Raw genomic sequence first — 25,557 nt, forward strand, 5'->3', positions numbered from 1 at the left:
CGGGCTTGTTCATTCCTTATAAAAAAATACATTAAGAAAAATCACAGATGGCTCTTGCCTAAGGGTGCTGCTGAAAGCTGTAGTTCAAGTCTTGTCCAACTCATTTTTCTTACTTTGCTATTTGTACTTATATCTCTCCACCTTGTACTTCTACCATTCACATCTGGCTGCGGAATTTCTTTACCTTCCCCACCCTTCATCTTCAAATATATTTTAATATATTAATATAAAATAGCTTTATATAGTATATGTAAGTATTATATTATATAAAATAACTTTAAATATATTTTAATTCTTCATTTATTTATTTAGAGTCTATTGAGTGTGTGCTCTGCTGACTTCATGACTTCATAGTAAATACCTCTGGGGACAAACGTTTTAAGACAAGGCCATTATGTAGATATTAACTCCAAAATAAAAGGAAATGGTCTTAGGAAGTGAAGAATCAAGGAAGGAATGATACATTGAGATGGTACCACGTCCCTTTGGAGTACTTTGAGAACCCATTTTCTCCAGCAACCTTCAGCAATCCCCAGCAGCAGCTGTTAAAAACAAAGACATTTCACCCAATCTATACATATATCAACTGCCACTCATTAAAAAAGCCCTACCTCTTATTAAACAAGTTTTAAATGGCATGCAATCGTATCTGCTATCCCACCAAGAATTAGGAATCAACACACATGGAGAATAATCTTTATTCTTTCAGGCTTAAAGCCAAAAATTTCTATGCAAATATTAAACTAGTACAAAACATCTAAAACCAAAGAGAATTATTTTTTATATTATCTGTCAAATCATTTAGATGACAATATGGCAGCAATGAGAAATAAGTTACCAAATCAGAGAAGACAGGGCTAAATTAGCAGATTTGCCTGCCATCACTAGAAGTTGAATTGTTTCACAACCAAAACCAACCAAACTAAGATAACAACTTCCTTCTCAGTGCTTATTGGCTCTCCGCTCCTAAACATTCTAGAAAGTCATTTTTAAGTTAGACTTACTTAAACTAGAGTCTATGTAAATAATGAACAATTGGCCCAGAAAACACCACGTTTCACTTACACAAGCATAATTCAGAAAGGATGCAGCTGAAGTAAATGAAATTAATCCTCTGAAAATTCAAGGTAAGATCATTTAGACTACAGCAATATATCAGTATTACTACTCACTGACTTCATAATACGTTGAACATTATTCAACTTTCAGTCTTTTACATTTTAATTGCACTTGCAGGATCTGGGATAAACACCTCCCAAATTCCTCCATGACCACGCGTTCAGCTAGACAGACAGAGTAACCTCCTTTTTCTGCCTCTTCAGCCTTTACCAGGAGACAGGCACACGTTGCTTTCACATCTTCCCAAGAAATAGATACAGCTGGTTCCCTGACATGGAAAAAGAAACCAGTGTAAAATATATTCATTTAAAATACAGAAAATAAGTAAAAAAGCAAACTGTCAAACTCTTATCTAAGAGTTGGAATGCACAAGGCTGATTCAGATTAGCAGAATAGCGGCACTGTTACTGTAAGACACAACCCTGTAGAAATCTCAGTTTTGTACTGAATAGCTTTTACTTCCAATGGTTTGCTCCCGAGTTTTTCTAATTCATCACATGGAACACTGTGTTCACACTACAGAGTCGATCTACACAAATGCTGACCAGTAAGCACAGCATGGGAAGGTTATACAGTAAGCCACTTTCTTTATAAGCAAGCAATGGTCAGATGCTACATCACATAAAAAGAGATATGTTAAAAAGTCTTAGTCAGAACAGAGGAGGTACTAACTGTATAGGATTACTGCTATTAAAAGAAGTAAATCAAGTATCTCGAGGGCTCCCTGAATGGCACCTTACCAATATTTCTTTGAAAAAACCTCTTGAAACTACCAGTTGTTAACACCATAACTCCTTCTGCTACATTAATAGCTACACTCACTTTATTGGCACCATCTATCCAATCAATATATTACCTACAGCAGAAAATATTTTACAACAGAATTATCATAAGAATTTCAAGGCAGTGGCTAATGCAAAGAAAACACTGTATGCAAACTGAGAATTCGAAGCCAGGAGTAAATATCACTAAAATCAATTAAAAGGTGGTTTTCTAATTAGAATTGTTATTAACAGGTATTTCTATTAAGCCAATGACTAAAAACAACCAATCAAAAATTCAACTGCATTAATATAATATTAGGATAATATGGCCCTCTTGAAAACATTACAAGCAAAATTGTACAGAGCATGATTTAGTGGAGGGTTGTTAGAGTTAGGATAGTATGGTTAGGTTGTGGTTGGACTTGATGATCTTGAAGGTCTTTTCCAACCTTAACAATTCTATGATTCTATGAATAACAGCTAACTGAAACATTAATGAAGTCAGATTGATGTATTATCTATTCTATTTCCAAATATTCACCTGTCTTTCTCCAATTTTGGTAAAATTCCAAATGTTGTTGTCAAAAACGAGTTATTTTCATCATTGTTTCCAATGTCCATGTAGTTTAGCATGGTCAGCTGGCTTTTTTTATCTGGACTTTCTTCATAATTTTTGCAACCAATGCATTTGCAAATTGAGGAACACACAATCTTAGCCTGGTAAATATAGAATACTTAGAATAAAAATGTATAAAACTTGGATAAGCGTACAACTGAGCAACCTCTAGAGTTAAATCTCCAGGACTTATTCTAAACGCACACATCTCGGATACTCCCAGAGTGAGGCCATAGGTATTAGTGTAAGGAAGTAAGTCTGTTCCTGGCAGGAATTCTTTTTGGAGAATGATGATTCTGTTCTGTATACTGGACACATCAACCCTTAAGGTTGTGGTTTGTGCAAAGACTGAGTTGTTTGAAATCCATTTCTCTTGTCATCCGGAGCACAGCACTGGCTGAGAACTCACAATACTGAACATTTTAACTGATAACTTCAGCTAGAATTAATTATTTGAAGTCATGACAAGCCATGACAAGAGAGACACTGCTTCCCTTATGTTCAAAAAAACTGTTATAATCAAAGAGATAAGTAATTCTTATTAGAGACCACTGTTTACAGAATACAATCAATGTTAATGTGATAACCACCGACAGGAAAATCTGACAGACCCACCTCAAAGCACTCACAATAATTTTTGAGACATCCTGAACGCTTGCAGTTACATCCTTTGTTATGGTGAGGTTTAATGTCTCCCAGTTTGCTTTGTCCAATCTTTGGTAGAAAAGCTTCTGGATTTCTATCAAGGCAGACCTAAAACAAAAAGTGTTACATTAGGAGACATTCAAGGACTGTTTTATAGCATCTGAATTAACAACTGGCAATTCAAAGATTGCAGAACACTGAGCTGAGTGGGATCCACCACAATTTTATGGAATATCCCAAACAATCCACCCATCTGTTTCTCTTTTGGGGCTGTTTTTTACCCTCATAGTAAAGACTTTTACTACTATCCAGTTTAAATCTAACCTCTTCCAGTTTTAAACCATTTCCCCTCATCCTGTCACTACATGCCCTTCTAAAAAGTCCCTCCCCAGCTTTCCTGTAGGCCCCTTTCAGGTCCTGGAAGACCACTATATAAGGCTCCACAGACCTCCTCTTTTCCAAGATGAAGAGCCCCAGCTCTCCTCTCTCAGCCTTTCCTCATATGGGAGGTGCTCCAACCCTGAGAACATCTTTGTATTCCCCTGGACTTGATCCAACAGCTTCATGTCCTTCTTCCTTTGGAGGACCCAGAACCAGAAGCAGTACTCCAGGGTCTTACGAGATCAGAGTAGAGGAGCAGAATCACCTCCCACAACCTGCTGCTCATACTTCTCTGATGAGACCCAGGATACTATTGGCCTTCTGGGCGGCAAGCACACATTGCCGGTTCATGTTGAGTCTTTCATCAACCAACATCATTGTACAGTAACAATAATGAAAAGACGGTAGTTGTAAATACCCAAAAGGACATTTACAGGAAAAAGTCACCTGTATGGAAGCCATTGGTCTGCTGGGAACCACTGAGGCAATCTCCACCAAGGAGCAATCTCCAAGAGGTGCTGCCTTGGTGGTGGTCAGCCCTTAAATGAGGTCTAGAGGAGGTGGAGTCAAGCTCCACCCCTTCGGGTAGCACAGCTAAATTACTCTCACCTGTGCTCCCACAGCTGACCCAACACTTACCTCAGCTGATTAATCAGAGGTTCAGGCTGTGATTACCAATTTCCCATACAACCATCAACCTAATTCTGACTTTGGAACACAAATTTTCCCTCAAGTGGAAACATTTTCTGAGATCAAATTTGGAGTTGTACATTTTGTTTCAAGAATGAAAACCATCACTCCATTAATATACCACTAATTATAATCAAAAGTATCAGATGCTCCTTAAAAGTAAATTAAAAAAGAAAAGTGTTATTTTTTTATGTAAGAAAAATATAGCAGCAGCAGTTGGTGGTATTTTGTATAAAAATAGTATATTTCAAAGACTTTAAGTAGAGAAAAACAATACAAGTGTATTTTACATATACAAAGCTCATACTGATATATATAGTATTATATATATACACATATATATTTTACCTTAATGGCTTTAAATCGCTCAGTTTCATGAAGTGGATTGTTGTAACAATTATTGCAATTGCAGTTGTTGCAAAAGTCACCGCTGGCAAAGCATTCACAATATCTACAATCAACATATAAACACAATTTAATAAATAGAAAGATTAACTGCTTTTAAATGTTATTCCTCTTCGAGACAGAATTTATAGTTCCTATCCCTCCCATGTTATTTAATCATAGCCAAATATAAATAGAGACCTGTCTCACTCATCCATTTTCACAAAATACAACCAATCCATAAATGAAACAAATTTTAACAATCACATACACATCTCTGCATTTTATGTATGCACGCAAATACATGACTCCACAAAGTAGTTACATAGATTACAGTCGTACAGAAGTGAGACAGAGAAATGATACTTCAATATACAGCGTTTTCATTCTACAAATGATTTTCTAGACAATTCTGAACAATGCCTTCAAGCTTCTCTTATATTTTCCATGTTTTTGATTACGTTAATCATTCACAACTACACCCTGAATTGTGGATTTCTGTGATACTAGTTGACATAAACTGCTGATCTTTAACTGAAGATCAGACAAGCAATTTTTACCCCCTATGGCTTGCTCATCACATTTACTGTATGTTCATTCCTTCAAATATACACTGCTATTAATATTTATTAAATGTTAATCAGCTGTTACTTACAATTTAAGACACTGAGATTTTGTGCAGTTACATGGTTTCTTAGACTTTGTAATCCCTGAACCAAAAGGTGGGCTACGCAGATTGAAAGAGGAATAAGAAAAAAGTTTGCAAATAAAAAATTGGTCTATACTTTCTAAACTTTGATACATTCCCCCCCACCCCCCCCACCCCCACCCCAATTGCAGTGCTGTTTTAACAATTGTGGGGTCAAAAAACAAGTGACAAAAAGAGAAGACAATCTCCTGCAATCCACCAGCTGTCACTACTAGGGGCAGAGCAACCACTCAGAGCCCAGTAACTGCTGTGCAACTGCAAAGCACTCTCATCTGTCACACCAGGTTTGAATCTGTCTTGTATTTAAAAATGATCTGTAATTAAAGTTTATTAGAAGAATCCCATTTGTGTTAGAAAAATGAGCTAAACACACATTAATTATATTTTAAAACTAATCAACTCAGAAAATTAAATGTTTTTCAGACACATTTACAGCATGGTTGCATTGATCCTAAGAAATCCTGGCAGCCTTGACCACCAGTAAGTGAATAATGGCTACCATGATACATACACAGATCACTCTTACAAAGTTGCATGAGGAGAAGCTATTAAATGCAAAGATGTCTAAGAGTCTTTGCTGGTATAAAATTCAAACTTCATAATGGACTAAGTGTTGCAAGCATCTTACCCTGAAGTCATTTTCACTTGCAGATTCGATTCTGGTTGGAAAGCTGAAGTGCTAGCTACTGATTGTAAGTATTCACTGTCAAACTGTTCAAGATAAAATACATACAGCTTGCTTATATTACATTCTAAAAAGAGACTCCTGTGAATTAAAAAAGTAATACAAAGAAAACGTTCTGAGGATGCTCTGTTTGGCCACGTATAGTGATAAAACTCATGGAAGCACAAAGATGTGAAACATGCTTTCATTTCCTCTTTGAAACTGCTCAGTGTGTCAGGATACCCATTTCTCCCAGTGCAAAGGATCAAGAACAGCTGCCAGTGCTGCAGTATTTGCACACTGTTTCCAGTGTACTGATATCTCTACATTTAATTGTAGTAATCAACTAAAACTGGCTAGTGACTTGCTGATGTACGTTATGTTCAGTTGCAATACGGCATCTCATTGGTTGAGGACTAAAAAATTTAACAGAATGTATTGGCTTACAGTCCACCTAAACAGAATGCAGATCTATTTTCTCTTCAGACACATAATAGCCTAGAAAAACAGGCACAAGAAAGTGCTGGGAGTGCTTATAAATGATAGTTATTTTAACTGGTGATCAGTTTAGCTGCAGATAAGGAAGAAGAAAATTAATATATTTAAGAGAATAAATCCAGGGAACAACAGGCTGGGGGAAAATCAGAGAGAGAACTGCAATCCTGTCTACATCTCTAGAATGTTCAGGTACCAATTTGTCAGTACACTACTAAACTGTCTTTAGAAAATGCATACAGTTGTTACCTCCTGACATTCAACACAAGAAGCTATTTTAAGAGAAGGGAAGTTTACACTCTGCTTAATACATGGTGAGAATAAAGCTGCTTTACCTCTTGTTTGTTTGAATCCAGGTCACCCGAAACAGGCAAAAACTGCCCCAGTACCGCTGTTACAGGGCTGCCTGCATCTGAAAAGATGACATTTAATGAACTGCTCACAATATCTGAAGTCTAATGTGTGCATTAACCTTTTTGAATCAAGCATACACGCAAATGGGTACTTTTAACTTTTCCTATTAATAAAAAATAAAAACCCAAGCCACAGTATTTCCTGACAGCGTCTGTCTTTTTGCACCACCTGATACAGTGAAGCTTGGGGAGCAAACTGTATCAAAGAAGGACCTACAAGTTCTTTCTTCAGAAAAGTTTCCCTCAATTAGTGGAAAAAAACCCCACAAAACCAAAACAACAACACCAGCAAGCTGACAATATAAAACCAGTCCCTTACAGAAGAACTCAGCTTTTCACCAGTTTTTTAGCTAAGACTGTGGACTTACACTCCATCACATTACGTTTAATTAGAAACAGCATAGACTTGAAAAAATTTGATGTGAAAAATGACACAAACAGATGTTTTTTATGAATTTCCAGAATTCTATGTAAAAAGGGGGCATTCAGCCTATTATACCAACAACAACAACAACAAAGGAACAACAACTAAAAACCTATTCAGAAAATATGGCTGTAAGAACAGAGTTTTGTGCAAGCCCTGGTGAGGCACCGCATTTAAGAAAATCAGTATTTTAAGCTATGTAGAACAAAGTAATCATCACTCCATTAGTCCTAATGAGATCTACGTTTAAAGAAACTTTTAGATACAACTTCTGGACCTACACCTTTCACTTACAGGGAAGATCAGTACAACGAAAGAAAGCTTGGGCAAATAAAAACTAAAACAAAAAGTCACCACTCTCCTTAGATATTTCTTCCCTAACGTTGCAGCAAAGTAATGGGAGCCTGAATGCATTTATAGGCACATCTGCTGCCATTTGAATGTATGTGTTTTCCTCTTCTGATTAATAGAAATAAACATGCTCCATAACTGGGGCACCTGCTGAGATTCAGACACTCAGCATCTACTGACACCACAAACAGTGCGTGTGCGGTGACTAGTAATGAAAGGCTTTGTTTTCACAATGAGACTGACACACACCACTGAAATAAGATACTGATAAATGAAGAAATAATGTTTATGTTCCTTTAGAAGCTCTTTCTGGGTAAAGAAATATTTAATTATATTTAAGCCTCTCTTATGCATGTTGCTCCTAAGATGAAAATGTATTGTCACACTCAATATCTGAATAGCCAAAAAACTGCACTTTGAGATCTCAGAAACCACCTTCTCTAAAAACGGATGGAATTTCAAGTTCACAGAGTGACAGAAACATTTTGGGACACTTTAAGCCCCAAGGCTGAAGGATAGCCAACAGCCCGCAATGATGCTCTTCATTTATAGAGAGACACTGACACCTTGTGGTATGCCGGGGTAAATGCAGCTGTATGCAAGCACTTTCTGCTAAGCATGCTTTTTCATAAGTTGATCTGTATAGTAAAAAACATTATTATATTCAACACGTCCATTACATCATTTTCATAACATTTAAATGCCCAGATTTTTATTGTTACAAAATAAAGGAAAATAGTAACTTGTGATAGCTACACTAGCTTCATCTCACCTCTGTTCACTGCTGATTAAGAAAATAAGCACATACATTTGCATCTGCACGTTAACTGTGATCTACTATCTGACACGCTAGACATAACTTTAACTTTGATTTTACCAGATTGAAGATAATTATGTTGGTCTTCATACTGTGGAATGAGATGAATTGCTTTTAGATCCTGTGTGCCACAATCCTTTATACAGAGTATTTGAGTACCTCCTTCCAGTTGGCAGATCATCTGGAATAAATAAACAGCAATAGCCTCCCATCTAAAAACCTGCAATTCTAAGCATATACACAAAATGGTTTTCGTAAGAGTAACATGCTTCATAAAGCTGCATCATCACACACTGCAGTCTCTCAGACAAATGAATCACTGTACACAGAGGTGTCTGCATTCTGACCCTTTCTATTTGTTTGGTTTTGGAAACAGCTGCGATACTGTAGCTCTTCACCCTGGGGTGAGATGCCCTCCTGGTTCTCTAAAGTGTTCTATAAGGTTTTGCACAACATACTCTAGCTCGTTTTCTACCACGTGGACCTGACATTCCATACCCAGAACAAACCCTATTTCACTTCAGTGTTTTATGCCACTTATTCAGATGTGTCTGTAAATCAAGACTATTCATTCATGAAATAATCTTCATATTACTGTATGTGGCCTTGAAATAGAAGATAACATTTTATATGTAAAACAGCACTTTATCTAAAGAAAAATTAGTCCCCGAGTCTGAGAAAAGCACTGTCTAATCAGTCTTGACACAAAACTTACTAAGTGGGATTTTGGTGCATGTGTGGTAAAATTAAGTTAACGTTTTCTTAGCTTATAATTCTCCTAACAATTACCAGACATAAATTACCAGGGGGCTGGAATCATTTCTGTGTAAATATCCAGGTTCCTCCACCACACCGTGCAGTGCTAATAACTCACAGTTGGACTCGTCAATATTTGAACTCTGAAAAATGGCTCCATCTTCATGATTCTCCATAACATTTCTAATTGCATCTCTTACTTCTGTCTGAAAAAAACAAGTGTTATACCTTAACAGGCACTCCTTAAAGTCTTCATTGAATTCTGGGCACATTCAGTGAGCTTAGAAATCAAGCGCATACTTACTATTTCATCATAGACAGAAGCACTAGTCTGAGGCAAGCCATAAACACCACTGGAGCATTCTAGTAAGTGAAATAAAGCAAGTTTTGTTTATTAAGACATGTGTTTGCTTTTGTTTGGTTTTAATGCCAGGAGCTCATTCATAGCATCAAGGAGATTTTGATGTCACGGTCTTACTACAGACTATCACAGTCTTATAAAGTAATATTAAGTATTATTTTATAAGACTGTAATATTCTCCTGTTACAGACTTTGGAAAAACAGGCTCCCATATGTGATTGATGTCTCTAAAAGGATTCTGGAGACCATCTGGTAAAAATCATTTAGCAACAACAAATTAAAGGTAAGCCCAAGCTTCATGGTTGAAGCAACAAGAACATACATGAACACACACTGACCTGTATCAAAACTTCTTCCTTTCTCCTCTATGAACGTTATCAGAAGGGGCTCATGCTGCTACTTCCTGAATCCAGGAATTATTTTATCTAGACATTCATACCCTTTTCTAACTCTAAAAGAGGAGTTCAAATAAACTAATAAAATAAACAAGTTATCCCACTCAGACACCCGTGACACTTACCATTAAAGCAATCAGACAAGTTGTTTGACTGCATAGGACTGCTTTGCATTCCTTTAAACTGATCATAATAAATACAGTTATTCTCACCTTCAGCTGGAGGTAACAATGATCTGAACACCTGAAGAAAAGAATGGTTTATAACTACTGCACATATTACATATCTCCTTAAAAAAAAACAGCCACACAGAAACTGACTTTAAAATTGGAAATTATTTGCATTTCTAAATTATAAATAAGCACATAAATGTTGCAGAATAACCAGCATTACCAGATACTATGGACAACCGACTATTCTTCTTCTGTTTAACACGTTTTGTTTTATGCCTTTTTGAATTTCTGAACCCTGGAGTAGCAACATTTGTGTAAATATTTACACTGGAAAGAAATGTCAACTGGTGCACTTAGTTATTGCAAAACAGCTTCCCAGAGGAAACTCAGCGTTACCCCAGAAGCCACCTACAGAGCACAAGCTGAATTAGGCAATTTCTTCAGAAGATCCACTACAGCCATAAAGAAAGAAACAAGCTCATGTAAGTATACTAAATATGAATAGTCTGCATTAAGCAGATGGACTTTTCAGTCTGAGTGTACTGCTAAGTTTGTTCCAGTGTAAGACTCATAACATCACTTCAAACACCACATGGATCCCATCTCAAGTTTTAACGTGATGATCTTCTATGTACAAACTACAACCAAGCACCCATACAAATTCTCATTTCACGTATCTTACGGGTACGGTTCCAACATTTTGACTGACTGCTCCTTCTGAAGAGAAAACACCTGAAATTGGAACACTGCAGCTTTTATGCTGTGCCACTACAGAAGAAAGGAAGTGGCCGCCATCTGTAGGCAGATGAGGTGAATGCATGTAATCGGCTTCTCCTGGAATATTCAATCCTTTGTATTTTTCAAGATCTTCATCGTTACAGCTGTTGTTTCCTTGTGGATATATTTCAACTTTAGCTATCGCACTCTGATTTTCAGCAGAAAGGGGGTATTCAAAGTGATCCAACAAAGCCTCTCCCACATTTATCGCATATAACTGGTTGCTTTGACTAGAGCACATCCCTTCTTCAACAGGATTATTAATGACTGCAGTTTCCAGGCTGAAGTTTTCAGAGCTATCAGGAGTATTCTGACTTAATATTTCAGTTACAAACCCATCATCGATAGCTGATCTGATGTCAAACAGTATCTGATTCTCCATTGTCACAGGCAGACAGTCAGGTGCATCCTATTTACATGAAGATAATTTTTCTATCACAGTATTCCTCCAGGCAACTTAGGTATCTAGAAGGGAATGAAACAGTCTCAAGAAGTATGTGCAATACTGGAGATTAACTACAGTCACCGCTGTCAGATGACAGGGCGCTCCTTGCACTCCACAGCACCAGCACTGAGACAGCAGCACTAAGACACCAGCCCAGACACAGCCGGGCTACCACTACTGCAAGCCCTGGATCTGGGCCGCGCTGACACAGCAGGAAACCAGCCGTCCTGCTTCACTCCAGCCCCCTGCAGCCCCCGGCCCGGCTGTACGCACCGCCCTCCGCCTCGGCTCAGCGACAAGCCGAGGGAGCCGCCGCCTGCACGACCGTTATGGGGCGCTGCGCGTGCGCGGTAACGGCCGCCCATCTCCTCATGCCACTTAAGTACCTCATAAATAAGCTGAGGAGAGCCCTGATACAGATCCGAATTGGATCCAACTACAAGGATTTCACTAGGTCATTAAAGCAAAAAAGCCAGAAAGTAAATAGAAAAGACATGAAACGTTGCGCTTAGTAGTGATAATTGTGAAACTTTATTGTTTGAAGTCACAGAAGAAGGCAGAACGTTGGGACAGACTATTGGGTGTAAATAACCAACCACGGGAGTCGAGTAAGCGAACAAGAAACAAAAACAGCTTAAAGTGATACATTTTATACAAGAAGCAATTGGGACAAAGGCTGAATTAGAAGCACGATTTTCAAGGACAGGCTTGCACACCTCCATGGTCCTTTAGAAGCCCAACCCTTAAGAATATTCAGTCTGTAACATCCTCAGTCTGGACAACGGCAGCCTCTAAACGCACCAAGTTTCTGCTATTCCATCATATTAAATAGCTGAAATAATAAACTCTGCAAACTCATACCTAAAGGGTTCAACCAGTTCCACGCTGGTATTTAACAAATGGATTAATTTATTACTATCCCAACCTCTCCACCCCTCACTTACAGCCCTTGTCACTAACTGAGAACTGGTGATTGAAGGTTAAGTTATGGATGAACAGTTGTCCTAAAATACAGACATTAACAGTGAAGTACACCAGACTAGAAAGTTCATTCAGTTCTAAGTCATTTCAATTACATTCCTATGGCTTTTGAGCAAAAAAAAGCAAGTATTTTTACTGTATGTACACCATATTGAACATCAAGTTTTAAATTAATTATTTATTAACAGCCTACATTCACTGTGGATTTCTAAGATTTACATCCAAAAAGCATATTTTATTTACACGCTGTTGACATCTTAAAGATCCTGTCTGGTTAGGAATTATGATCTAACTCAAATTAAAAACGTAAAGAAAAAAAAAAAAGAGAGAGAGACATTTAACACCACTCTTTTAAACATTTACAATAAAAAACAACTTTCTGTGCCAATTGTACTTACTCTAAGCACGTAAAATTGCATTGATAACTGCACTAAATACAATGAGACGTGAAACATTTAAAACCTGAGAGTCAGATCTAAACTTTTCTTTTTCTCTTGGAAAAACCCTAGAAGCCCTATGTTAATTGAAGCACAGACTGCTCAGTGGTCAATACAAAAACCAGTGCATTATTCCCACAAAAACACATCACTGTGACACTGTTGCAGTAATTTGGTAAATGTTAGTTGCAATAAGGCTTAGTTCAAAGTCTCCTTTCCCACAGACTTTATCCAATCACATAATGGGTGTCTTTGGCCAATTCCTACAGGGGAACCTACATTTAGGTAAGCATGTATTTGCTTACTTATGTATTTAGGACCTTTGTTGAGGTTTCCCACCTCAAACACACACACATAACACAGGTGTTTCGATAGCTAGATCAGAGTGAAAAAACAAACCAAACATGTAGAGGCATATAAAGTTAGAAATACTGGCCAGAAAAAGAAATCCAAAAAACCTAATGAGAAGTTTCACAGCAGCCCCAGAGAGCTTTCAGAACCAGCACAGCTCTGGAGCAACATTTACTGTATTACTGAATATTCTGTACCTTCTACTCACAGAAAAATAAGTTTGTCCTAATGGGTGCACAGAAGTAATGACACCGATACAGTTTGAGGATGAGTAGCATCACACACCAAGTTACTTCAGTTCTGTAGTAATCATTTCCCTTCTGCATTTACAAATACGCCCCTTCTTCAGTGAAATTGTCTGCCCTATTCCCACCCCCATTTTTGTTGCACCCTTCAGAAACCGCTTGAGACAATGGGCCACTCCCAGAAGAGGTTTGAGAAGGCCATAATTTCCCCATTCCGGAGCTATTTTCCATTGCCTTCACAGCCCATTTCATGCAGAGCTGACCACACAATTCTTGTCTTTTCAGGCTGAAAGCTGGGAAACTGCAATTACTCAGCCTTTACATGCAGCCTTGATTCATAGATTATCCAACAGGCTCGAGTTTAAATATATTTACATTCCCTGGGACCCAGAAACTCTTCTCTCAGCGAATCGCTAATACCACTCAGCTAAACAAGATCATGAGTATCTGAGCTCTACAAAGTTACTCCTGCACTTCCTAGAGAATGGTCTTTGCCATAGAAGATCATCTCATTAGAGCTTTGAACCTAGCTGCATCATAAACAAATTCAACTCTACCTATATCACAGCCACCTAATTTATAATTTCAAAACTAGATCTGCGTTGCTATTTCCCCTCCACAAAAATAATGTTAAAACCAACTCCTAGCACAAGCTTTTCTCCTGTGTTTAGGATATTTCTTTTACTAAGGCACTGCTATGAACAAGCACACAGGTCCATTTACATGGATATAAAATCAATCATGTGGCAAACGTGCTTGTAAGTAATAAGAAAAGTTTGATGTCTGCTAATTTGTATAATACTTTACTACCTCACTGTAGCACATACATCTTCCCAAAAAGAAACACACCAGTTGGGCACTTTGCACTAGGTTATGGTTTATGGTTCTTTGTTTTGTTCCTTAAATCTTATGAGAAAATTACCTTTAAAGAAGTTAATGAAGGTAAACAGCCACAAGTGTTGTCATTTGTTTAAATAAAGCAGCAGATACTCTGAAGAACATTCTGCTATCAATGCGTGCCAAATCAAATCCTTTGAAGGCTTTCAGTTTAAGACTTGATATGTTTTATCCCTTCCATTCTGGAATACAAGTGGATTCAAATAATTTTAAGAAAAAAAAAAAAAAACAGGAGAAAACTGCAGGAGTTAGAATATATATGCCTTTGTGCAATAGTGGTACGCTTCATCCCTAGAAATGTATAAGATTTCAAAATTCACCCACTGTGGAACTAAATGCTTCCAAACTACCTAAAAATAATGATAATAATTATGAAACATTCAAACCAAGGCCAAGGTTTGCTCAGATCAACAGGATTGTGACTCGGTTTCTTCATCAGCCAGCATTTCTGCAAACCTTGCTTTCATTCGCTGTTCAGAAGAGTTTCCATCCCAACGATGGGAGGTTGCTTTGTGGTAATAACCCAGATCATTTGGTACAGTTCTTAGTATGTTGAAACAAACCCATGATGTCAACCATTGCTTTTTGGATGTTCTTCCCAAAGCGATGAGAATCCTTAATAAATAAATAAAAACACAGTGAGCCGTGCTGTCTGGTAACAGTTATCTCTTAAGCAAAGGGGAGACTTTTAACATTTTGTAACTTTGGAACACAGATTTAGGTCACATATATTACTATAAAACAAGGAAGTTAAACTACAAAAACGCTAATGCTATATGAATTAATCCTGGTTTATACTATTACTGACAGGTAAATTCGACATTATGCAGTTACGTTCTACACACAGAACTGAGAAATTACCTTTGACATCAAATGTACCTATAGCTTTATATCATTACTTAAAAAAACCCAAACTAAAACATGTAGTTCATACAAGATGATTTTATCTAAGCCATTTCTCACAAGACAAAAGAATGCCCAGAAAGTATAAAAAACAACCTAAAGAGACTGAAAAAAACAGAAAAAAAACCAAAAACACTTGAGTTCCTATTGGAATCCTGAATCTCTTAGAAGAACAAGTACGGCAAATGAAAATGACCAATACTTTAAGAAACTATTCCAAGAAATGAACGGCACAGCAAAGATTATAAATATAAATCATTAGCTACATTATAAAACCTGCTACAGGAAACTCTAATAATATCAAGGGCAAGCACATAAAGCACTGCCTTCTCTCTATGGACTTTTGCCTTGACTGATAAGAGTACAGGGAAACTTAACGTATAAACTAAAAGGCACTCAAAGAACAATTTGAAACACACATGAACAAAGTCATATTTTCTAATAATTAACCAGAGGCACCAAGATCTATCAGACAAGTTATGGTCTATGTAATCCTGCCAAAACTGAATATGTTGGTAAGTCATAAAACAAAGGGGAAGGACAAACTGAAACCGATCTCTGCAACAGAAGGATATTGATGGATGACATCACGGCATTTCAATAGATGAGTGTCATTCCGATAAATTATGATAATTAAGTTTCCCAAGAACAGATTAAAATTTAACCATCAACTTCTGTCAGAACTATTGAGACCAAGGGAGATTCAAAGAATAAAGACTATACTGCTGTATTATCTTCATCCCTGCAGCCAGAGGCAAATCAAAGCTAAGCTATGATAACAAAAGCCAGGAGACACCTATGCTTACGGGTCAGATACAAGTCATTTCATAGGAGTTCCTGAGAACGACATGTGCACAAACACGACCTTAGGCCTTTTATTTTTAAATCTGACAGAAAGGTGAAGTATCACACCAGTTCCTTGGTTCATGAAGTCACTAGATTTATAGAAGCTGAAAACATTAATACATAGCATGACAAAGAAAAAAGCACAGTATAACTGTACCTTGCATTCCTCCTAAATGGTGAGTAGGCAGTGAGTAGAAGAGTTTTACAAGCAGATAACAGAACAGGAAAGGATTGTTCCTTACCGTTTCAGAACAAGAGTATTTACTGGAGACATGGAAATGGATGGAGTTCTCATCCAAGATTATGTAAGAAACACCGTAACCATCATCAGCCACCTAAGGGAAGAAAAATGAACAAGTTTTAAACTTACTTTTCCTTCACTTCCTACACGACCCCTGAACTTTCCAAACCAATCCACCACAAAACCAGCTTTCAGCTTGACAAGCCGACTAAAATAAACAATAATGATTCTGATCTCTGAGTGCCAAAGAATAGTCCTGTGATCCCCTCACTGTTCTTTCCATAGAAACACTTTTTGAAACAAATTAAACTAGTCTACCACATGGAAAAGCCTGCCTGACAGTTAACAAGGATATTATCAACTTCCATATTCAAATCTTGTTAAAATAGCATAAGCAAGTCAGAAGCTCATTAAAACTCCAGCACTACACCAGCTCCTCTGAAGTCCACAAAAGCTGCAGAAATCCATTTCATTCTTATCCTAGCCACTACTCATATTTAGGAAGGCAAGCAGACCAATCTGAGTAACGTGATTCAGAGGAAAGCATGAACTATTATTTTATTTTAATTCATTAGGAATTATAAATAAAAAACACAGAACAGTGAAATACTTTCTACTAATCCCAACCTTAAAGTCTAGTGTAAGTAGTAAACTGCTTGTCACTGCAATAATAGTTTGACATACTAAATCTGCAGGCATAGCAACTGTGATAAAAGCCCCCAGTTAATCAGATCTCCTTGCTGTGGGGCCTTATGCCACATTTGATAACTGCATATTTCATTACAGATGTCCATATTTTAGTGGGACAAGGGAAAAAGGTGATGTTGGTTTTTTCCCAGCACATTCATATAGTTGGAAAACATCAAACCCATATTTAAAGCATATACTGCACTTTTAATGTGTACCATTAAGGTATTACAGGTCTGAAACAAAACTGTTTTTAAAAGAGATACTTGTATTTAGTTAACATACAGGTCCAAATCCACCGCCAGAAGATAACATCTCAGGGTTCTTCTTCAGATCAATGTGTTGCTGTGGTGTCTGACTCGTCGATAGTCTCCAAGGCTCAGACAAAACCTTTATTAGAGATAATAAATAAATAAATAATCAAGTATGACATGTTATTTAGGAACATGCAACTCTCTCAAGAAATAATTTTTAAGAAGCTTAGAAAATATTCAATAAAGCAATATTAAAAGGTAACTCTACTTCACATGTCAATGGCATGAATCATTGAGAGTGCTGGAAGGAACAACTTAACTTGCCCTAACGTGTAAACCATCTTGATGATAATTTCTACAAAAGTAATGAAATTTCTTGGAGCAGAAATGTTATTTCAGAACAGATGAATCTGGTCTACAGCCTGGTAAACTCTGCACAACAGGGCTGGTTAACGAGATCAGTGATGGCAGCACTCAAACCCCAGGTAAATACTACACTGAGTCAGAAGATCCTAAAATCTCCCACAATGCAGAGGTTTCTTGGAAGGCTGCAAAAGCTCTGCAAGGTTGTTTGATCCTTAACTGAAAGCAGGAACATGCTTTGTTTCATCAATTCCAACTTTAAAGTATGGTTTAATAAAGCATTTGGCACAGCAGTAAACTGCAAAAAAACAAAAATTACAATATACAGTTCCCTTAGCTCATGTTAACTTACAACAAAGTAATTTTGTTACAGTTCCAGATGGAAGTACATGGCTGCCTGTGGTGAATATATGCCAGGAGCCAGTATTCTATTGTAATACTGATTATATCTTTCTCGTAAACCTCATTACTGAAAGTCTATCGTAAGTGTATATATACAAAAAAATGAAAACAAGCTGTAAGATGTTAAACCATGCTATCTATACTCTTCTTTCTGATGAAAACTGGAGTTCCATCAAAATGTGAGCAGATACCAGAAAATGCTAAGTAAACAAATGATTATTTATTGTAATCAATCAATAAAGACCACTTACTTCCTTCAGGAAAGGAGAATCTACAGAAAGGTACTTGGAAACAACATAAAGGCAGAACAGATGGCGGTCAATGCCAGCACCAGTCATGGCAAGACGATACAAGTGCTGGTGTCTGGTAGCTGCCAGCCGGAATAACTTCAACTTATTTTCATTCTAACAATGAAAGAAAGATGAAACAAATCTGTTCAGTGAATTCTAGTTTCTTAGAAAGCTACAGAAAATCAAGTCTGAATGTGGTTTATGAAAGGCAGGAACTGCAAGAGCCATTTTAGAAGGCAAACCGACAGTGTATGAGAGTAGTGCAAGGGCTGAAAGAAAACACTGGTCTCATAGTAGCCAAGCATGACTACTACTGGCATTCTGGAGTAAAGGTTCATGGATAGCCCAAATTATATGCAAAACACACAGATAAGAAGCAAGCAATAAAGGCAAATTTGTATTAAAAAAGACTGAACTAAAATCTTTGTATACTAGCAAAGTATATGTATATATATGGGTATATACATTTTAAGAAGTGTCCACACATCTATAAATTGAACAGTTTCATAACGGTAGGTCAGAATCAAAGTTAAATACCATGTTAAAACTAAAATGAATCCATTTAAAATTTTATTCTAAGTTATTTCTAGAGCCTCACTGAATGTTAAGCATATTCTGTTAAACCAAACTGAGCAAATACATCAGCAATTCAAGAGAGTCAACTCTCATACCCCAGTAAAGTTCTTTAATGGCAATTGAGAGTTTGGCATGACATTCCTTGCTTAACAAATAACAAGAAATTTACAGATATGAGTTTTCTGGAGTTTAGGATCCATAAAAGTTGGCATATTTGGTTATTAGCAATTAGTACTCTTTTTATTACTTATTTTTTATTTTTATTACTTATTTTTTATTACTTATCACTACTCTTTTTGGCGTAGCCTTTAAGTCCTGCCATCCTGACAGAGGATGAAGATAGCTATGTGCTGCTACATTTCTGTTCTGAAACGAGGAATCTCTTTCTTTAAATACTACAAACAGCAGAAATTTCCATGAATAAAAAGTATTAGAAATCAACAGAGTCAACTTACACTTTCACTTGGGTCTTCCATAGTTTTAACAAAATTACACGACTCGACGGTACATGAACGGACAGTTTCAGTTCTGCCTTCTCTGAACAAGCGTGTCATAGAGGCTTCGTATGTCAAAGAAAATTTTCCCATGTCCTTGAAAGTTGAAAAATAAGGAATTAGAGGCTTAGTCAGACTTAGCCTCTCTTTCTTCATTGATGGTGGCAGTCAAGGTAAGCACACAGGATACAAATCACAAGTTAAGCAACATTTTAAGTCATTAGTAGTCTACCATTAGCAGTCTTACAGAATAAAAACAACAAAACAGGATTTGATAAATGCCTTTAGAACCACCAAACTAGTAGAGGCTACACTACACATTTTATATCCATTCTCCTTTGGTTTGTCAGAAAGAGGACTCAATTCAAAAACTATCAGAAGTTATTAGAAAGTTCAGTGGCTACTTAACTAACACAGCCATAGTTAAGTAATCCTACAGTATTTCCAATTCAAAGTTTAATAGCATAGATTTGTATGGCAGCATGGGGATAAAAAAAAGTGGAAGAATATGATCTGAGAATGTTAAATCTGAACACCATCTGCAAAACCCCAAAACGCCAGCTTTCCTATTACCCATAGATTCTGAAGTTTTTATCTTGTAAATGCTTATCTAGTACGTGGTACCAACTCTTCCAGGTCACAAAAGCGTACTTTACACAACCACACATTCTAACCACAAGTACAGAAACTCAGAATCTTGTTAAATTGGCTATAGTATAAGTCAAATTCTTACTCGGTAGTGAGCAAGCTGCAGGGCAAGTTGAATGAAGGCATCAGGGCTGGTTTTTGCTTTCTTTATTAGCCCCTTCCCAAAAACATCAAAGTAAAACGAACAGAAGTCCACATCATCTGCCAGAGCTGTAGCAGTGCTCAGAGACCTCTCGATCACATCTTGGCACTGAAATACACAAGCAAGTTACTTATCTATATGCAAATATAAACAAGTATGCGCATTTGAAGGCATTCAAAAGAAACACAGGAAAAGGTCACACACACATTTAACTGATACAAAATAAATGTTCCCTTCTTAAACATCATTGTTTAAACATCCTTCCTTTGGAAAAAAAGGTGGTATATTTGTGCGAAAATCAAGATTCGAGTAGCTTTTAAAAAAAGTTTACAAGTTTTAAGCCAATACACATTTGGAGTCCAAAAACAGTCTCAAAGCAAACAAAAAACCATTAAGATAGTTCAGATCACAAGAACATGAAGTGTATCACCAGCTGCTACACCACCAGCCTATGAAATAGGATCGTGGTAGTTTGTCTTGAACTCAAGAATAAAAATAAATACTATTAACATCTAGACACAATTCTGAATCCATATAAGACAGCTAATCTCAAGGAAATGTTACACAAGCATAATAAAAACACAGTAACAACTTAAACTTCACTGCAGTGCTGTTCCTGTTTACAATAGATGGCCGTTTATTTTGGATAAGTTGCTAAGTTAAGAAAATTTCTAGTAAAAATGCTCTTTCTTGAACAGAATTTGTAAAAAGCGGCTTTAAAACCTCTGCCATCCTTTTAAGTAAACTGGGCAGGGCTCACATGTGAAATTCCTATTTTACAGGGCTCAAGGAAATTAACTATTTATAAGGTTTTCAGTAGTTATGTGATTTGACCGCTCAGGAAAAGCTGAGCTCCTTTCTCCAGTCACCACCCGCTGTGCTCTCACCTCTTCTGGAATTTCCCACTGTAGTTTGGTAGGGATAGGAATATTTTGATTGGTATCTCCTTTGCAGTGTCCATCCTCCAAGTAGCCCAGTTCAAGATACTCAGTTGCCATCACATTCTGTAAAGAAAGATACGTTTTCAGAATTGCAAACGCATTAAATTCTAATTGCACAACTACATGTAATTTTGAAGTGCCAACACATTAAGGATAACACACTTTTAACACAATGCAAAACGTAATCTATTCTCAAATATTGCCTGTTAGCCTGTTACTTTGAGGCATTTTTACTTCTAAGCAAGACATACATAAAATACTCTACTGCAGTGGTGCAAAACCCTTTAACTCAACCTCCCCCCCAAAAAAGGCTTTCAAACTTTGCTCAATTTGGATTCTAGAGAATCACTGTAAGTCTGTTATCTGACAAAAATTCAGTTTACTAAAAAACAGTTTACTGCAGATTAACTTCAAATTCTTAGCAAAAAATTCATCAAAAATTTTCCACTGCCCAATACAACTTGTCTCAACTAGACTGTTCAGTCAGCTTCTAATGAGGTTTGACTTTCTTCTGTTTAGAGAAAGCAGTTAGGACTTTCTCTTCTTATACAAATGGATACTCATAGCTAATAAAATCAGGACATGACCTGGGGCATCAGTTGGACCTGGGTTCCACTTGCACAGATACATAATTAAATCAGAATTAGCTAATGTTTCTGAAACAGTATTGAGTGATGAAGTCACAACTGTTTATAGCTCTGAACTTGAAAGAGAAAAAATATTCAGATAGGATTTCAAGCCAACAAACTACATTCGTGATCAACAAATCCGAGAAAAAGTGCATTTATACCATTCATTGCAACAAAACACAAGAGCTACGTTAACTAACATAACAATCTAGAACTCAAAAATAGCTTTAGGGAAATAGAAGTTATAGCTTGTAGCATTTAAGTTTTAAAAATAAGCACGGGATTCTACAGCACATGGAAGCTGAAGTGCTTCAGGAGCATGTGTATACACACAATGTCAAACAGGCATTAGTTGATTGATTGAGAATATTAAAAACAAGCTAGATAGGATGACATATCACTTTTGTATGAACACACCTTTGTCACTAAATCTTAAGAAAGACCTTTAATTTAAGGCAATGCAACTTGTTTTTTTTAGCAGGTTTTGCTTGTTTGCTTGTTTCTACTTCTGCTGACAACATAGAAGACAAAAGGAATCCAAAACCACTCACAGGCAACATAGTTTCTAGAGACTGGAAAGCAACATTGTTGCAATGAGACTGGAAAGGAATCCGGGGTTATTCAGGGCTGCTGCAGAACAATCTAACAAACACTCTACATTAATCTTTTGTACATAACACTTACCTCCCACATGTGTCCAACAATAGGAGCATCTGCCCAAGAGTGTTCAGCATTCAGCCCCATTTTGCCATTTTTGAATACTATCAGAGTAAACGTCTTATCAAACCACCTACAAAAAGATTAGATTTCCTTAGGAATTTTTGCATTCAAAGACATTCTTATACACTAACTTCATGTCTGTCAAAAAGATTTGAACACAACGGGTGGGGTTTTTTTGTTTGAAATGGACAAATTTACGTGCTTATAAGGCACTAACTCACATGCATTAGCCACATGAATTAGCAAATCTCTGAAAAAGAGAAGGGTCTTTTCACAGAGTCAATACTGTACCTGTCGTAACATCTGCCATGTATTAAGGACTTTGCATATGCATCTAGCGACCTCACTGGATCGTCTTTCCTGTACCCTTGTTCATCGTCATCCAATGTCACAAAAAATGCTGCCTTTTCAATCGCATCTAAGGACTGTTTGTTCTTTCCACGGCTAAAATAAGCCTGTCGAGCCTTAGCCCATGGAACCCTGCAGAAAGAATTTGGGTTACAGCCAGGTTACATGGATTAGTGCATATTTTATCATCCTTAATAACACTGTGAGACATTCCTCCTACTTTTATCAAGTTTTAGGCTGCTGCTTGCATTCATTTAAACTATGTCAGCAGAGAACAGTTCTAAACATAGAGGTATAAAACAATACTAGGAAATAATTCAGCATTAGTTCAATTCCTACAGGGGGCCTCTTCAGTAAAGCTAGGGAGAGTCTCATTATCAGGGAGTACAGTGAGAAATGGCTTTAAACTAAAGTAAGGTAGATCTAGATTCGACATCAGGAAGAAATTCTTCACTATGACTGTGGTGAGGTACTGCATCACGCTACCCAGAGAAGCTGTGGATGCCACATCCCTAAAAGTGTTCAAGGCCGGGTTAGAAAGGCTTGGAGCAACCTGGTCTAGTGCAAAATAACCCTGTCCACGGCAGGGAGCTGGAACTAAATGAACTTTCAGGTCCCTTCCAACCCAAACTATTCAATGACGCTATCATATCATAACACAAATGCAAAAGCATAAACATTATTCTTCAGAAGTTTCTGCTGCATGCAATACATATAATATTATCTACATTTAATAACTGAACAAAAGAAGATACATATTATGTGAAAGAAAATGCTAATACAAATGAAAACAATTTACAGATAAAAATATCCACTGTTGTAACACCTAAATATAAGCATCTGGACAACATGCCATGAAAATGCCCATGGTAAACAACTGAAGCAGATCTAAAGTTAACAAACAAAGGAGTTTCTATATAGCAGTGCCACATTTATTTATATAGAAATTTATAAGTTTTTCCAATGAATAAATGTATTAAAGTACATTATCTCTTAGGTAATCTATTAAAAACCCACAGCACTTCAGTGTCCAGAAACAAATCAGACAAAACTGAATTTGTCAAAATAGAACTGAACTCAGTGATGTCTCACCAAGAGCTGGGTGAATAAATACTGCTTTAATCTGCAGTAGCAGATATTGAATTTACATTCTCAATCTGAAGTTTGAGTATATTCTTACAATATCAATGAATCTCAGAGAAAATTTAAAGCTTACATAGCTTAAAATGCTAAATGTTGAAAAACCTCAAATTAAACTTCTAACCACAAATAAAGCAAACTTCTCTAGCTCTCCAGCTAAGTATGGGGAGTCCATACAGAGCTATAATTAGAAAATCATTTTTAATTCCACATCATCATTACAAAGGACAGCAAAGCAATAACATGACAGCAACATACTTCCAAATAATGAAATTAATTTAAAAAATGATAATAGCCATACCTATCTCCTGCAGTAAGAGCTGCTAATTTTTCTTCACCAGCCTGAGGCTCTGAATCATCATCAAGAATTCTTTGTATCTGCTGTTCAATCTCTCGAGGTTTCAACAGTCTACCATCGTGGTACAGCCACACTTTGAAGTAACGGCCCTTGTGATAGACAACAATGTGTTTGCTGTCTTTCACGTGCTGGATAGTATCTAGAATTTCAAATTGCTTTTATGAACACAAAGCTGAAGTCTCAAAATACTAATAGTACACTATATAACATCAAGTGCCTACTGCATGTACTATCAATTAGCCACAGCTCATTTAAATGAGTTTATCCCCACTTGGTTTACAAACAGAAGGTCAACTGGCCTAAATTTATGACATGAAGGCTTTGTGTCAAATACCCGGAAAAGCTTTCTAAGCAGCTAGGTAAACTCCTCATAGGATAGAAACCAATCATTCAGTTCTTTTGCTGTTCCAAGAACTGTTGACATTCTTATAAATCTGAGGAAAACACCTGATGAGGCAGTGAAGAAATAGACATCCTAAACATCTAACATACATTATTCTGAGAAACATAGTACCAGGAAAGAGGAGTGACAAGCAAATATACCTTGAACAAGATCACCATATTCATTAAGCCTCAACACAACTCTTCAACATGGCAGGTACTAAGACTCATATCAGTAAAAATGAATTATAGGAGAAGCAGTTGGAAAATCTGGAATATCAACCCAGACAGGGGGATGGGAAGGCATCTCGAAGGTACCCTGTCCATGGCAGGGGCTGGAACTATATGATCTTTAATAGCTCTTCAAACTCAAACCATTCTATGACTTCATGACACTAAACAACAACACTGTCAATTGGAAAGAGCAATCCAACTCTAACATGGATATGTAAAAGGATCCTTGCTATGCCAGAAAAGGCATTAAAAAATAAGGAAATGAAATTACCCTGTAGTTATATGACTAGCTTCAACTAGCAACTGAAAGGACTGAGAGGTAGGACATACCCTACTTTTCTATCTATAGGTATTATTAACGAATGCATGCATCTGCCTTCAAGATGCAACTTACTCCTGTTGTCTGAATTGAAAGCATATCTACATTTACAGTGACAATATACAGTTGAACTATGACTTATAGATACAATTATTCTTTGGGCAGAGCCATCATGACTGCTTGTGAGTTTGTAAACACAGTCTTAGTGCCCCATAGAAGCTGCTGGAACAGATTCACACAAAAATAACCCTGTTGTACTTAAACAGGTACCTCCCTCTATTCAGATGTAAAAAAAGTTTCTCAGAACTTAGAACGATCAATTCATTGCTGGAAGCTAGAGCAGGAGCTAAT

The 25,557-nt window shown here is 36.9% G+C and overlaps 2 protein-coding genes across 14 annotated transcripts in view; both read right to left on the minus strand.

Moving 5' to 3' along the window:
• Window positions 1-682: 682 nt before the first annotated feature.
• TESMIN (testis expressed metallothionein like protein) lies at window positions 683-11,750 on the minus strand. 7 transcript variants are annotated; one of them, XM_085549967.1, is made up of 12 exons: window positions 10,840-11,750; window positions 10,110-10,167; window positions 9,533-9,591; window positions 9,276-9,434; window positions 8,533-8,653; window positions 6,803-6,879; window positions 5,937-6,019; window positions 5,255-5,326; window positions 4,564-4,666; window positions 3,115-3,252; window positions 2,425-2,600; window positions 683-1,387 (listed from the first exon to the last, which is right to left on the minus strand). In XM_085549967.1, exons 1-12 carry the CDS (start codon window positions 11,314-11,316, stop codon window positions 1,195-1,197), a joined length of 1,716 nt encoding a protein of 571 aa, XP_085406093.1. In that variant the 5' UTR covers window positions 11,317-11,750; the 3' UTR covers window positions 683-1,194. The 7 variants fall into 7 exon arrangements, with proteins under 7 accessions (XP_085406093.1, XP_085406092.1, XP_085406096.1 ...); XM_085549966.1 differs by having other exon boundaries at window positions 10,110-10,227; XM_085549970.1 differs by lacking the exon at window positions 10,110-10,167 and having other exon boundaries at window positions 9,276-9,456; window positions 10,197-10,978.
• A 137-nt stretch (window positions 11,751-11,887) lies between these two features.
• CPT1A (carnitine palmitoyltransferase 1A) overlaps window positions 11,888-25,557 on the minus strand; it is a 44,045-nt gene continuing 30,375 nt past the window's right edge. For all 7 annotated transcript variants that reach the window (XM_085549965.1, XM_015863642.3, XM_015863645.3 and 4 more), the window contains 10 exons: window positions 24,216-24,411; window positions 22,718-22,906; window positions 22,391-22,496; window positions 21,024-21,140; window positions 20,080-20,244; window positions 19,308-19,442; window positions 18,238-18,390; window positions 17,253-17,357; window positions 16,282-16,374; window positions 11,888-14,905 (listed from right to left, as the gene is read on the minus strand). In XM_085549965.1, the coding sequence (XP_085406091.1) occupies window positions 14,819-14,905; window positions 16,282-16,374; window positions 17,253-17,357; window positions 18,238-18,390; window positions 19,308-19,442; window positions 20,080-20,244; window positions 21,024-21,140; window positions 22,391-22,496; window positions 22,718-22,906; window positions 24,216-24,411 (1,346 nt within the window). In that variant the 3' untranslated portion in view covers window positions 11,888-14,818. The remainder of the gene's footprint in view (window positions 14,906-16,281; window positions 16,375-17,252; window positions 17,358-18,237; window positions 18,391-19,307; window positions 19,443-20,079; window positions 20,245-21,023; window positions 21,141-22,390; window positions 22,497-22,717; window positions 22,907-24,215; window positions 24,412-25,557) is intronic.

The sequence above is a fragment of the Coturnix japonica genome, chromosome 5 (genome assembly GCF_054131305.1).
Source record: "Coturnix japonica strain WE chromosome 5, WE-NBRP24, whole genome shotgun sequence".
NCBI classification, from domain to species: Eukaryota; Metazoa; Chordata; class Aves; order Galliformes; family Phasianidae; genus Coturnix; species Coturnix japonica.

What these genes read in the sequence shown, in the direction of transcription:
- TESMIN (XM_085549966.1), bottom strand. Translation starts at nt 11,316, where the DNA reads ATGGAGAATCAGATACTGTTTGACATCAGATCAGCTATCGATGATGGG. An exon ending in AAAATGTTGGAACCGTACCC is followed by an intron (nt 10,228 to 10,839) that starts GTAAGATACGTG and finishes TCTTTTCTTCAG; the next exon opens with GTGTTCAGATCATTGTTACC. An exon ending in ACATAATTATCTTCAATCTG is followed by an intron (nt 6,880 to 8,532) that starts GTAAAATCAAAG and finishes TCATCTTTTCAG; the next exon opens with ATGCAGGCAGCCCTGTAACA.